We start from the raw sequence: 14,336 nt of genomic DNA on the forward strand, positions 1-14,336 counted from the left end.
CAAAACCCTTTTGCGCGAGGGGGCATCCAGAGGTCTCCGCTGAAGTAGGCACTTTATATGCTTCGGTCCTCAGCTGATGCTGCGAAGACGGAGCATGCCGAGCTCACGGCAAAAGCTACCGCTTTGGTGATAAGAGAAACGGAGGTGGTTGGGAGGGCAATGAAGTCGGTTCAAACAGACACCGCGTTTGCGGCGGTCTGGGCCTCCGTGCCAGCCATCAAACGAACTAAGCAATCCCAGTGAGCGACGGCTCGCGGGGGCACCAAGAAGGACTTAATCGTGAACAGCCCTCAGGTCAGCGAACTGGTGGACACCAATAAGATTCAGGTTCCGGGTATTTTTTTTTCTCGCTTATTTTCCGTCGGTCTAGTTCCGCTACTGTTGTGGCCAATCACCGACGCCCAGGGAGGCGACTCCACACCCAGGACCCTAACTCACGACCCGTTTATTAACGGACCGGCGCCAACGGCTTTACTTCCTCATGCGATGGAAGGCGTGGTCCCAGAGATTTTTCGCCTCAGAAAATCTCCCGATGTCGACTAGGATTGAATCTAGGCCAGTTGGGTTGGTTGTGAGTGGATCACGCCACCTCACAACCATCGATATCTATGTCGGCGGTGGGATTCGAACCCAGGCGTCGAGCGTGGTTGGCGGAGACGTTACCAACCACACTAGGCCCCCGCTATACAGGTTCCGTGTAGCTCGTGTATAACGGTTCCGAGAAGGAGCAGGAACCAAAAAAAGGTGGTCAAAAAAACCACAGTCTGCTATATAGCCTGCCACGAAAAAAGTGAAGAATAAGGGCGACGCGCTCATTCTTAAGACACAAGAGTCAAAGTACTAGGAAGTCCTCAATGGCAAAGATCTGGGAGCGGATGTACGTAACATCCGCCGATCCCGCAAAAGAGAAATGATCCTTGAGGTCCGAAAGGAAGCCAAAAATAAGGGCTCAGCCTATTGTGCGTTGTCAAATCAATGTTGTGTGAACGAAAAAAAAGCTCAGCCTACCGGTTATTGGCCCAAGAGGCGCTTGAAGACGAGGTGCAGGTTTGGGCACTCATGCTGCATGTGACCCTGCAGGTTAAATACTGTTAAATACGGCATGGAGCATTGCGGAGTGGTTATGGCCTCAGAGGCAGTTCGACTGCGTAAGGGCCTAGTAGGGGACCCTGGCCGTCACTGTCAGGCTGGTCGGTGGACGGAAACCTGGCACTTAGGGTAGCGAAGCTCAAAGTGGACTGGTGAATGTGCCCACCCAGCATCTAGCAGCCGCCGGAGGTCTGTATCTGATACTTCGAGCAAGGGCACAAGTCCTTTAGTTGAAAGGGGCCTGATAGAAGCTCCCGGTGCGACGCTGCAGACTACAAGAGCAAAGACTGCGGAGATACCCCAAAGTGCTTGACAAGCGCCGAAAAGTGTGACGCGAAGCACATATCGGGAGGTCTGAGGTGAGGCCCAAGTAACACACAAAACATGTTAGAAAATAAGTAACAACGAAAGAAGTCATATAAGTGTACTACAAGCGCAATTGAAAACTTGTGTTATTATATTGTGTTTGACGTTGTTTTTTATCAGTAATACAACCGCATTTCGAAAACAAGCTCGTTTTTTCTGGTTTTGGAGATGTTTTTAATAACATGAGTTCAAGAATGACAATCACTATCACTTGGTGTTTTCATAAGACATTAAACCAACTAATAACAACGTACCTGTAAAATTCTTTTCCTTAGTACAATAGTCGTAGCATGCAGCACCCGACTTAAAATTACTTGATCAAATTAATACTTAAATTATATGAACGATTTCTTTATTCGAAGCGTGTCAAAACGCGCCATCGAAAGATAAACAAAACGCTTGCAGTGTAATATTACTTCAGTTTTTTGTTATTGTATATCTAACAACGTTTTCTAGTTTTGTTAGAATTTATATCCAGATAACGTTGAAACTATGCGAACACAGTTTCAATATTCAAGCGAAAGAAACAGCTCTTTTTGAAAGGTTGAATATTATATTTTGTCATCATTTTATAATCAATTAAAACTGCCACTGATAAAAGCAATTGTCGATCTAGTTGCACTGCGCAGACACAACACATTTGCGCATGCGCTGGTTAACAGTTGTCATAGCAACAGATTTGCGCATTGCCGTATTACTACTCGAGATGTATTTTGCCACTTAATTATATCAAGTTGGCTTGCTTTCATGCAGTTATCGGTACTTGTTCTACTAGCCTTCATGTTTTGCGCTTTTCTAGTGATATTGATGTCAAGGAATAGGTAACGTCAACTATTCTATACCAACGTGTGTTACTTGGGTTCCCTGACACTTAGCACAGCAAAAAGTGAAGTGAGAACAATTCACCGGATCCAATCACCAATAACTTTTGCATACGTCATTGACGGACAGGTGCTAAAAAGAGTTGATCACGTAAGCGATCTTGGCGTTACCCTGAACCAAAGACTGACCTTGGAAAGGCACCGTACAGCGATTATTTCTAAAGCCACTAGACAACTCGGCTTTATCGCAAAAATTGAACGCGATTTCAAGGACCCCAATGGCTTGAAGGCATTATACTGCTCTTTGGTTCGTCCCATATTGGAAAATGCAAGTGTAGTTTGGACTCCGCATCAACTATCGTGGAATTTAAGATTAGAGCGTGTGCAGAGAAGATTCGTCCGTTTGGCTTTGAAGGATTTACCTTGGCGTGATCCAGCTAATTTGCCTCCTTATCCGGATCACTGTCGTTTGCTTGGACTCGATACGCTTAAACATCGCCGCAAGATACAGCAGGCATTATTCATTGCAAAAATTATAGCTGGTGAAATAGATTCTCCGAAATTGCTATCTATGATTAATTTCCGGGCATCACAACGCATGCTAAGATCATCTTCGATGCTACAAAATATATTCCACCGCACGAATTACGGTTACTTCGAACCTGCAGCGTACATGATTCGAGTTCTCACAAGTGTTAAACAAGCTTTTAACTTTGACGAACCTTCACATTCATTTAAACAAAAAATTAGCAGGCTTGGATCTTTTTAAATATCGATTCATTAAAACAACTGTCAGATGATTTAAGCAGTAAGAATAAATAATAAATAAATAAATAAATAATCTGACACAGATTCTGTCAGGCCATGGCTGCTTTAGACAGTATCTGCATGGGCTCGGGCTCACGGAATCCCCCATGTGCCCCGAGTGTGAAGACATGGAGGAGACCGCTGAGCACGGTTTCTTCGTACGCACACGCTTCGCGCGCGCGAGAAGTGACTTAATGGCAGTGAGCAGGATGAACACTGCTTCAGACAACGTAGTGCGGAGAATGTGCGAAGATCCGAATACAAAGAGGGCTGTATGTGCGACAGTCTTCCAAATAGTATTAGACTGTCAGTCTCCAAGCAGTTAGCTAAGAGGTTTTAAAGAATCAATAGGATGCTTAGAGCCTAAAAACTGATCTACGAAGCAATACCTGACGATGGTACTGGGGAGTATTATGGGCTGGAGACTAGAGGGTTTTAGTGAGTCGAACCCCACACTGTTTGAGGTTGGTCATTCATTCGACTGGCAATCAGATTTCCCCTACCATGAAAAAAAAAACATTTCATATCATATCATATAATATAAAATAACAAATCTACAAATTTACAAATTGAATTAAAGATATATAAGTTATAAAGTAGGCAATGTATGTGATTTTTCGAGGATGCTAAAAATGAACACGGGCCCGCCTGGACGAGGGAAATTTTTTCTAAGTTCAAATAACATCCTCAGCCCGTGTTCATTATTAGCATCCTCGAAAAATCACATACATTGCCTACTTTATAACTTAAAATGTAGGTCATAAACCAAAAAAGTTAATGAAGTGAAGATATATAATTTTTAGACTGCACTTATGTATCTTTTTTCTAGTCGAATTCATTTTATGGCTATTCAAATAAATAAGTCTCTTAAATGTAAATACAAATATAGGTTGTGTTACAACGAGCAATCGAAGTCCCCTCGAATGACCGTTACTGATAGCAACGGATATTAACGTGAGATAACAGAACCAGCGCGAAGATATGACGTTCTATTGTCACTCTCGCTAAAGTGTTTTTAGATTGGAGTTGAGTCCTGGCTTAGGAAAAAGACTGAAAAGCGACACAATACTGACGACTTTTATCCGTTTTCTCTCTAACAGCCTCATGAATAAGCTATTCATGAGAGCTCACATACAACTACAGCTTACACAAGACAACGAAACTGTGTTGTGTTGCACACGACAGCTCATTCTTGCGCATGTATTTGGTTCGTTCGGACATGAAAGCCTAGATTGCTCATTTTAAGGGATGTCCTGTTGGCTTGGCTTGCGCTGTTGACAGCCTGCTGATCGGCTGCGGCTGTCATCGACTCGCACTTTTTCGTTTCTCCTATTTTATAGGCCAGTGGCATATTGAATGCAAAGCAAACCGTTTCATATGTGTTTCCATTGTTGATACTATTCCACACGTAAGAAAAAACGTACTTCGCACCTTCTCTCTTTCATTCTTTCATCGGCCTTACTGTCGTGAATCATAATCACCTGACATCCCGCTCGGATTCGTGCCGAAGAATGTCAAAGATTATAGGCTGTCATTTGCGACAGCTTGGAAGAACCAACAGACACACATAGTAGTAAATCAAGTTAAAACCTGATCAAAAGTCAAAAAAGCAAAAGTTTATTAACCATGTTCTGCATAGTCTCATTTTTAAGTTTGATACTTACTGAATCTTTTGAATGTTCATGAGTATTCAAAAGCATTGTAAACCTTTGTTACAGCTGGTTGAAATCGATAAAATTTTAGCTTTCTGTTGTTGCATTCGATGCTCCCGTACCGTTCACTGTTTTTCAAAACAATCAAAGGCATCGTAGTGATTTATCATCAAATCAACTATGGATATTGTCAAAGAAGGTTAGTTTAATAAATTTGTAAACTTAGAAGACTTATACATAGTTTTGATATTGCCAGGGAACATTTTAATATACACAAAAATGCTATAAATGTGATTTCATATAGGGCGTATTATATGAAGTAAGTTAAGTATCAATGAGTTTCAATGTAAACAGTCAATTACAAATAAAACCCTGTGTGTTTCCGGTCAAACTGGTGGTATTAGATCATCCGAACCAGTCTAAACTCATAAGTTACACCATTGTGAAAATCATTGGAAAATTTCAACTTTTCATCGTCCGGCAGTGTTGTTGCCCTAGTTACAAGAACATACCCCTGCCATGTAATGGTTGAGTGTTCTGAGCATTCTCAACAGGTTGCTATTAAATTCGGATTCTTTGATTACGAGCTCTATGCCAAAATTCTAGAAATACGGTCAAACTTTTTCGTCCGAAGCAATGCAAATGTTCCGAGTGAAACGTTCATACACGGACAACGTTGATAACACTAGTCATCTATTTTTTTTTCTTCATCTATGATGATAACACTAGTGATTCTTCAGATTATTCTAAGTGCTGATTATTAAACGAAACAGTGTTAACCCCGAACCTCACTGACCTAAAAACAGTTATGCTTTATTCATGAAGGCTCAGCCATTTATTGCAGAAACATTTATCACATCATTAGAAAATTAACAAATCACTCAAAGGTGGGTTACTCTATTAAAATTTTCAGTAACAACTATTTATTTAACTATATTTTTGATCCATGATACGTTTCCAGTTCAAAAATCCTTCAAATTAATTTTGATCAGGTTTGATGTTCTAAGTGCATCACTGTGAGACACAAGGAGATGAAAAATAACAGCCCGTTTGGCATCGCATGTGTGTGCTCTCATCAGTTACTGTCGGGTTATGTACCGAATGTACGGGGAGAGCTGTGCAATGCAATGACAGCCTAATTAGTTGAAAACTTGCTGTCATGGATATGCAGTCTTTTTCATAAGCTTGGCTGAGTCATCAAACAAGAAGATTAAAAGCATTCACCCGGTTGAGTAAATTTATAAGACAGAACTTTGATAGTAGTTAATATTATATATTATATATATTAAGGTAATTACCCTCATGGGGATTTATGTAGAATGATTAAGCGTTGAAATATTATGCAATATAATTTATAATGATTTGTCGGTTGTTACACGTGCGGAGAACATTGACCAAAAGGGAATCAAATATCATTTACCGCGCATAGGTCGGAGATCAGCATTATCGATTGAGATCAAACACCAAGATTGTGAGTAATTGAATAGAATAGAAAAGAATAACCTAAACGGATAGTTTCTTAGTATTAAATTAATTGCAGCTCAAAGGAATTTACGAATAAAGATTTGCTAAAGATTTGGTTACTCGAACAGGTTGTGTACTGAACATTGCGCAAATGGCTATTTTTAAGTTCTTTAACATTTAATCACAATCATAATATGCATGAAATAATTTTGTACTTGCTGGAAAACAATTTGATGTTAAATGGTGCATTTAACATACTACCAATAATAACAATATTTCTATAACAAATCTGCAGATCATACGTACATTAGTCGAATAAATATTGAAAATGGAGATGGGGTCTGTTGGTGCAAAAAAATTACCAGTCTGGGATAATGTAGTTTAAAGCGAAAAACTGTAAGCCGAACGAAGCATAGTGTCATGTTCTGTTCTGTTTTTTTACTATAACCCCTTGGATGTGTACTTTTATCGATGGAAATTTCTCATTTAGTTGTGAAAGTTTTTTTTTTCCTCAATAGGGCACAATGAAAAAATTAACGTATGCATTCCAGTTTTCATGTTATTGTGTGAGTGCACATTATTATGGAAACACAAATGAAACATGAGTGGGTTATACCTCACATCTACGTCTATCGTTGTCAGCGTTTTTTTTTCAATCGATATGAGAACCTATGAATGTTTCATTTCGCATCAATCTATAAAGTTCGATTCTCTGTTGATGCTTTTTTTCTTCCAAGCCCAAGCTGACATCCGTGACGTAAGATTGAGTGAGACAATAAAACTATAACACACTCATCACTTTCAAATAGATTCAGATCAGACGTGCCCAGTGGTTGTCCCTATTTTGATTTTAAACCAGAAGTTTTACTATTTCCACCGAAAATTTTAAGAAACTGAGCAAATGTCCACAAAAATTCAAACATGTTTCCTCAACCACGGCTGGAAAATGCATTTCATAACAGACATTTTAGTATGTTCGAAGGAGAAACCCGTAAATGGACTCAATGTTGTTGAATAATGATGTGTGCAGCTGTTGAAGGAATAGCCATGATGTGTTGCAGACTTGATCTTGAGCCAGTCCAGGAGTATTATTAAACTCTCCGGTAAATTACAGCATGAGAAAATTGATAACGAAGGAGTGTGTTTTGCGGTTTGGTTGGGATTTAAAATGATTTAAAAGCTCCTCAACGGTTTCTACCGTATGGTATCGGTTATTCCCTAGACCAACATTAAACTGAATTATGCAACTCATGGAAGCTCATCGCTGGAACTAAATTTACCCAGAATTATCAGTAATTTTAGATCACTGTGGTTTTTCAACTGATTTATTCAACCGAATGTGCAACTCGGTTAACTGTTTAAAACAACTTCTACGCATTGTTTGACTCTGATTTGTTCCCAGCTATGAATAACCAAAACGAGATTATATGTGCTCGTGTTCAAATGCTATCCACTCGCCATACTTTCAGTTATCGGTTCCCGCAAACGATGTGACGAACAACGGAACGTTAAAAACACACCAAGCGGCCGCTAATAAAAGTGACCATTAAAATGAAAAATGGACCTACGGTCGCGGTCATAAAAGTTAATAAATTCTTTGTTTTTCCTCTCCTCTTTATAACCGGAAACCATGGCGAGAATTTTATTGCCCAACATGAATATGAGAAGAACTAAACAGTACAATATACAATATATTGATATACTTTGTTCACAAAATCATTCATGAAAAGATCTATTCAATAAATGGAAGAATTCGAGTAGGTAAACAGAGCACTTGGAGAAGACGGTGAAATCATGGACGAAGTTATTCAATTTACAAAAAAAAAACTTTTTTCCAAACTCATCCTAAAAATAGTTCGTTCAATATTTTTCCAAATTAGGTACTAACAATTCAACGCAAATTCAAACACTTATTACTTCTACGATGCGCTAAAGTTAAAGGAGAGTGCTAAAGGAGTAACGCATACTGCTGGTTTTGAAGGTGAAATCAGTATGATCACGCTGTCAGGGTTATTACTTAATAAAAAAATCATTGAAAAATTACCAGTTTTTCTCTACTAACTTCTAAGAGTTAATTCTAGAAACAATTCGGCACTAAAAACTCATGGAACATAGTTTGTACTTAAAGCTTTTTATTTTGTTCCAGACACACCCTAAAAAACTATTGGACGTCATTCAAAACCATTATAGACGAAAATGGCTCTTTGAAATGTGAAATTTCCTGTAAACAAGTAGTCCTACAGCGAGGGATCAGCTCTGACATGCAGGATGCGTATTCAAACTTCAAATTATCTCCGCTGCGGAGATGTGAGTTTACTCTTTCACCGTTTTGCCATCTACAAACGCTAGAAGCTAGAAGCCAATGAGCAAGGGAAATAAAGGCGGCGCCCGGCTTCATGAACTTGTGTGCAGTGCAGTGCATGCAAAGAGGCTGACATACATGTGCAAGTCAACATGCACATGAACAAACAAACTCACAGCAAGGCGATCGTTGAAATTTTGGGGTAAACATGTTGATAACCGATTCACATGTCGTTCATGCGAAATTGGATATTTTATGTTGACTCCGGTGTGTTGCCATGGATCCCGTGGGATGCGGTACCGGGTTACAGTGTCGTTTCAAAATTACCGGGCGCAGAGGAAATATCGAAGGCCGTGAGTAATCTTGTAATTTTGACTACTTTTTCGGTCAAATATGAAAATGTTCCTCTGGGGGTAAAGTCGCCCACTATACAAGGGGTAAAACCGCCACGAATCCAACTGCTTGTTGTTTTACTTCAAGACCCAAATGCCTCGACACTACAAAGGGAATATTTACAGGATCAGTAAAGCAACTTCAAGCCACATAAGACATCGATGTTAATCGACGATTTTCGATTTGGTTTAAGCTTTTCTAGTAATATATTTTAACAAGACTTATATATATTTTTTTTCAAATTTTTTTGAAAAAAACATGTTTTTGCCTGTAAAATCTACAAAAGGTAAGCTAAAATTCTATGGTTGTTGGATCATGAAGTAATAGAAATATTAATAGCTCAATTTTTGTGAAGAATTTTTTTTTCACGGTTTATTTGGTGTATAGAGTCGTTGGTAATTTTGTTCTTCAAAAAAAAAAAAAAAACATAGAAAATTGAAAATATAAATAAAAGAAATAATAATTATTAGTATTTTTGTATACATAATAAGTCTTCAAAAGAATCATACAGATAGGTTTAATGAGTTTTAATTTTTAGCTTAAAGATAGGTATATTATGAATTTAATATCATGAAAAACCCCAATTCTGAAAAATCTATTTATTTTGAAAACCAAAAAAGTTACCTAAACATTGATCTGAACTTGAATAATCAGAAAACAAAATAAGTCAAAACTTAGAAAAAAATTTTTTTTTCAGATTTTTCACAGTGTATATTTTATTTAAAAAGAAAAAAAAATACCATCTACAACTTTGTCAGAGACACTATACCGATAGAATCAACCGTTTCGGCCCTAAAATATTGTTTATCCTCAAAAAATGGTGGGCGATCTTACCCCGCTGGTGGGCGGGCTTACCCCGCATGAAAAAGATCTGCACATTTTCAATGAATTTTTAAAATTAAAAAAAAAGCTGTAAAATAAACAAAAATATTTCAGTTCTTATTTTTTAAATGCGGGTATTGAATAGAAGAACCTCTTAGCGAAGAAAAAATGAAATTGCAGCCGCAACTTTTTTTTCTATAAACAGAATTGCTTAAGGGGGCGGTCTTACCCCGCTTACCCCTACACGATATTGTTATTGCCTAAAAATGTTTCTTGAATGTTGTGCAAGACAAATACCAAGAAGTTCATTTTTGTTTTTCTTTTTACTGTAATTATTTATAGACATAAAAAGTATACAGCAGCTTACCTTCGGTATCGTAGACATCCATCTCGATGGACTGCGAATGGCACTCATAGCGGCGTGACATGGTGAAGAAACTGCGCTTGGCTTTAACTTTCGCGAGAAGTGAGCTGGTAGGCGTCGCACTGGTTGATGGACCAATATCCTCTAGCCCCGGACTGTTGGTTCTAGCGGACGTTCCGTACCCTGGGCAACCCGCGCCCAGTGGTCCGCACCGCTGGTGCTCGCGAAAGTTCGGGGAATGACAGCGATGACGGCGATGATGATGAAGGGATGGATGATCTCGGCGGCCAAGACGTGCCGCCGAAGAGGGGTCCGATTCCCGGTCACGGTCCTCCTCTTCCTCTCGGCGGGATAATTCGAACAGCAAAAGAAATAGAAGCAGCACAAAAAGCACGAACGGGGATAGTGGCAGCAACAATACTGTGCCTGGCTAGACTATTCGATTGATCGGTTTCCGAAGGAAAGGAAAGCGTATCACACCACTAATCACTCCAGAATGAAGTCTGTCCTCGAGCAAGGATAGGATGAAATACAAAACTTTTCATTCACTACAACTGCAATCAATTTACTCTGTTTCACTTATTTTCATTCATATATTTCCTCACTGACTTTCTTTTGAAACTTATTCCTCAGTACAGTTATTTACACTGTACATGCAGACAATGGTTTTCCGTTCAATTTTTAATTTCCTAGAGCTTTCATAACACACTACATAAAACTTTTTTTGCGCACGCACTCACTCCCTTTACTGGCAGTAAATTGGCTAACAGATTCTTTTGTGCACCAAAACTGGATAGCGTTTTCTCTTGGCACCACCCGCAAGAAATCACTTAGAGAAAACTTGGTCCGATTGGGTGGATTTGCAGTGTTGAAGGGTCACGTGCGGCGTTTGCTGTCGAACTTGCATTTTTTAACTTCTCTCGACGATGCAATAAAAAACTCACAACGAGTTGTGACCGTTCGTGTTCGCTACGAAGCACAAGAAACCTCAACAATTGCGCTGTTTTTTGGGGTGGGTATGGCAGTGTAGACGTCAGCGAACTCTGACCGCTTTAATCTTTTTCTCTACAATCAACTGAGGAAAAAAAGGATGGTGTCAAACTTTCCGGGTGAAGTTTTTCCTTTGTGTGCGCATTGATGGTTGTGGTGGTGTCTTGTTTCATAAGACTTTTTCAATGCTGCTTGAGGTGGCTTTGGCGCAAAGTTTCGATAGATTTTAACCCTCTGAGATTAGTTTTTCAGCAAGAGCGGTTTTCTTGGCATTATCGCGAAAGTGGTTGAGTGGTAATCTAGTAAGTAGAAATGCATCCTGTAAATACGGTCCCATACAAATGAAACTCAAATTTCTGCACATCTCGAAAACTAATCGAGTAAATGGAATCAAATTTGGCGTGTGGAAGTATATTTTTTTTTTCTTCACATAACATTTATTTGACACGGTACAAATACAATTTAATATTTAACGGCGCCAATTATATCTGATGACTTAAAAACTAAAGCAAATTTTTTATCCTCGCTGCCGACTACGAGCTGAAATTAAGTCTAACTTAAAACTAGCATGGAATTTCCAATTTTTGTTTTGTTGTTCAATGGTCGTCTGATAATCGTCGAATGGCATGTATGGATTCGTACTGCTGAGCCACGATGTCGTGAGTTGGGACAGAGGCTCGTAGTCCTTGGGTCCTGGTTCTATTGTGCGGGGTCTGGTTGCTGGTTTTGTGCTTAAGGTTCAAACGTGTTCTTGTCGTTTTGTTGGGTGTAGACGGAGGGGAACGGGACTAGTCTGGGGCATGGATGGATTTAAGGAAAACGTATATAAGGGTCATGTAGGGTAGGTCACGGCTCGCCAAGACATCACGAACAGGAACAGCTGGCCGTCTACCTCCGGCCTGAAGGGAAGCTACAAGTTTAGACCTGGCGTCACGGTGAACAGGGCATGACCAAACAACGTGCACTATGTCGTGATAACCTTCACCACAGGCACAGATACCGCTTTCTTCGAGCCCAATACGACGGAGATGCGCGTCAAATCTATAGTGGTTGGACATAAGCCGAGACATCACACAAATGAAATCTCGACCTACATCCAACCCCTTGAACCACGGGTTCGTCGATACCTTGGGAATTATGGAATGTAACCACCTTCCCAGTTCCCCTTTAGTCCATGAATTTTGCCAACTGATGATCGTATTCTGACGTACAAATGCGAAAAATTCATTGTAAGCAATTGGTCTTTCATAAATATCGCCGTTTATTGCACCCACCTTAGCCAAAGAGTCCGCTTTCTCATTGCCCGGTATCGAGCAGTGAGAAGGGACCCACGCTAAGGTAATCTGAAACGATTTTTCGGATAAAGCACTCAAATGTTCCCGTATTTTCTCCAGGAAATACGGAGAGTGCTTAACATCTTTCATCGATCGGAGAGCCTCAATAGAAATGAGACTGTCCGTAAAGATGAAATAATGGTCCGTGGGCATTTTTTCGATAATCCCTAGGGTGTACTGAATGGCAGCTAATTCTGCGACGTAAACAGAAGCAGGATTATCGAGCTTATAGGAGACGGCTAAATGATTATTGAAGATACCGAAGCCAGTGGACCCATCCAGAAGTGATCCGTCAGTGTAGAACATATTGTCGCAGTTGATGTTTCGATATTTATTGGAAAAAATTTTAGGGATCTGCTGCACGCGTAAATGATCCGGGATTCCACGAATTTCTTCTATCATGGATGTATCGAAGAACACAGTAGAATCAGAAGTATTTAATAAGTTGACACGATTTGGAATATTCGGAGAAGGGTTAAAATTCTGAGACATGTGATTGAAATACAATGTCATAAAACGGGTTTGAGAATTGAGTTCGATTAACCTTTCAAAATTTTCAATCACAGGACGGTTCAAGACCTCACATTTAATAAGAATACGAGAAGAGAGGCTCCAGAAGCGGTTTTTCAATGGTAGAACTCCAGCTAAGACCTCCAGACTCATCGTATGGGTCGACTGCATGCATCCTAAAGCGATACGCAAACAACGATATTGTATTCGCTCCAGTTTGATCAAATGTGTGTTTGTTGCGAAGCGGAAGCAGAAACACCCGTATTCATTTACAGACAATATCGTTGTTTGGTAAAGCCTTATAAGGTCTCCTGGGTGGGCTCCCCACCATTGTCCGGTTATTGTACGAAGAAAATTCACTCTTTGTTGACATTTTTTCATCAGATACCTAACGTGACAACCCCAGGTGCCCTTAGAGTCGAACCAGACACCAAGATATTTGTGTACTAAAACCTGAGAAATCGTTTTACCCATTAACTGTGTTTGAAGCTGAGCAGGTTCATGCTTCCTAGAAAAAACTACTATCTCAGTCTTATCCGGAGAGAATTCGATACCTAGCTGTGAAGCCCAAGCAGACAAATTGTACAAGGTATCTTGCAATGGTCCTTGAAAATCGGCAGCTTTGGCTCCTGTAACAGAGATTACACTGTCGTCTGCAAGTTGTCTTATCGTGCATGAATTTGCCAGACATTCGTCGATGTCATTTACATAAAAGTTGTAAAGAAGGGGGCTTAAACATGAGCCCTGGGGAAGACCCATGTAGCTAATGCGAAAAGTTGCCAAATCGCCATGCGTAAAATGCATGTGCTTTTCGGACAACAAATTGTGCAAAAAATTGTTCAACATTGGAGAAAATCCTTGTCGGTGAAGTTAACCCGAAAGAATGTCAATAGAAACGGAATCAAAAGCCCCCTTAATGTCCAAGAACGCAGACGCCATTTGTTCTTTGCGAGCATACTTGTGGAAGTGTATAAAGACAGAAAATATTTCCATGGGAGTTTTACACCCCTACCTCTTCTGGAAGGGAGAAGTCCCATACAAATGAAACATAAAATCTGCAAATCTCGAGAACTAGTCAAGTAAATGGAACCAAATTTGGCATATGATGGTTCTTGGGAGGAAGAAGGGGTCCCATACAAATGAAACACAAATCTTTGCACATCTCAAGAACTTATCTAGTAAATGAAATCAAAGCAATTCCACGGGGGTATGACAATCCTCGCTCTTTTCGAAAAGAGGGGTCCAATAAAAATTAAGCACAAGTTTCAGCACAACACGAGAATCAATTAAGCAAATGGAACCAAATCAGCATGTAAAATTTTTTAAAGCCAGAAAATGTTTTCATGGTGGTTTGACACCCCTCCCTCTACAATTCGAGAGCCAATCAAGCAAATAGAACCAAATTTTTCATGTGGATGTTAT

At 39.7% G+C, this 14,336-nt stretch overlaps 1 protein-coding gene across 1 annotated transcript in view; it reads right to left on the reverse strand.

Moving 5' to 3' along the window:
- LOC129724986 (solute carrier family 12 member 4) overlaps positions 1-11,119 on the reverse strand; it is a 318,737-nt gene extending 307,618 nt beyond the window's left edge. The window contains exon 1 of the mRNA XM_055680331.1: positions 10,084-11,119. Coding sequence (XP_055536306.1) covers positions 10,084-10,144 — 61 coding nt within the window. The 5' untranslated portion in view covers positions 10,145-11,119. The remainder of the gene's footprint in view (positions 1-10,083) is intronic.
- Positions 11,120-14,336: the final 3,217 nt, after the last annotated feature.

The sequence above is a fragment of the Wyeomyia smithii genome, chromosome 2 (genome assembly GCF_029784165.1).
Source record: "Wyeomyia smithii strain HCP4-BCI-WySm-NY-G18 chromosome 2, ASM2978416v1, whole genome shotgun sequence".
Lineage (NCBI taxonomy): Eukaryota > Metazoa > Arthropoda > Insecta > Diptera > Culicidae > Wyeomyia > Wyeomyia smithii.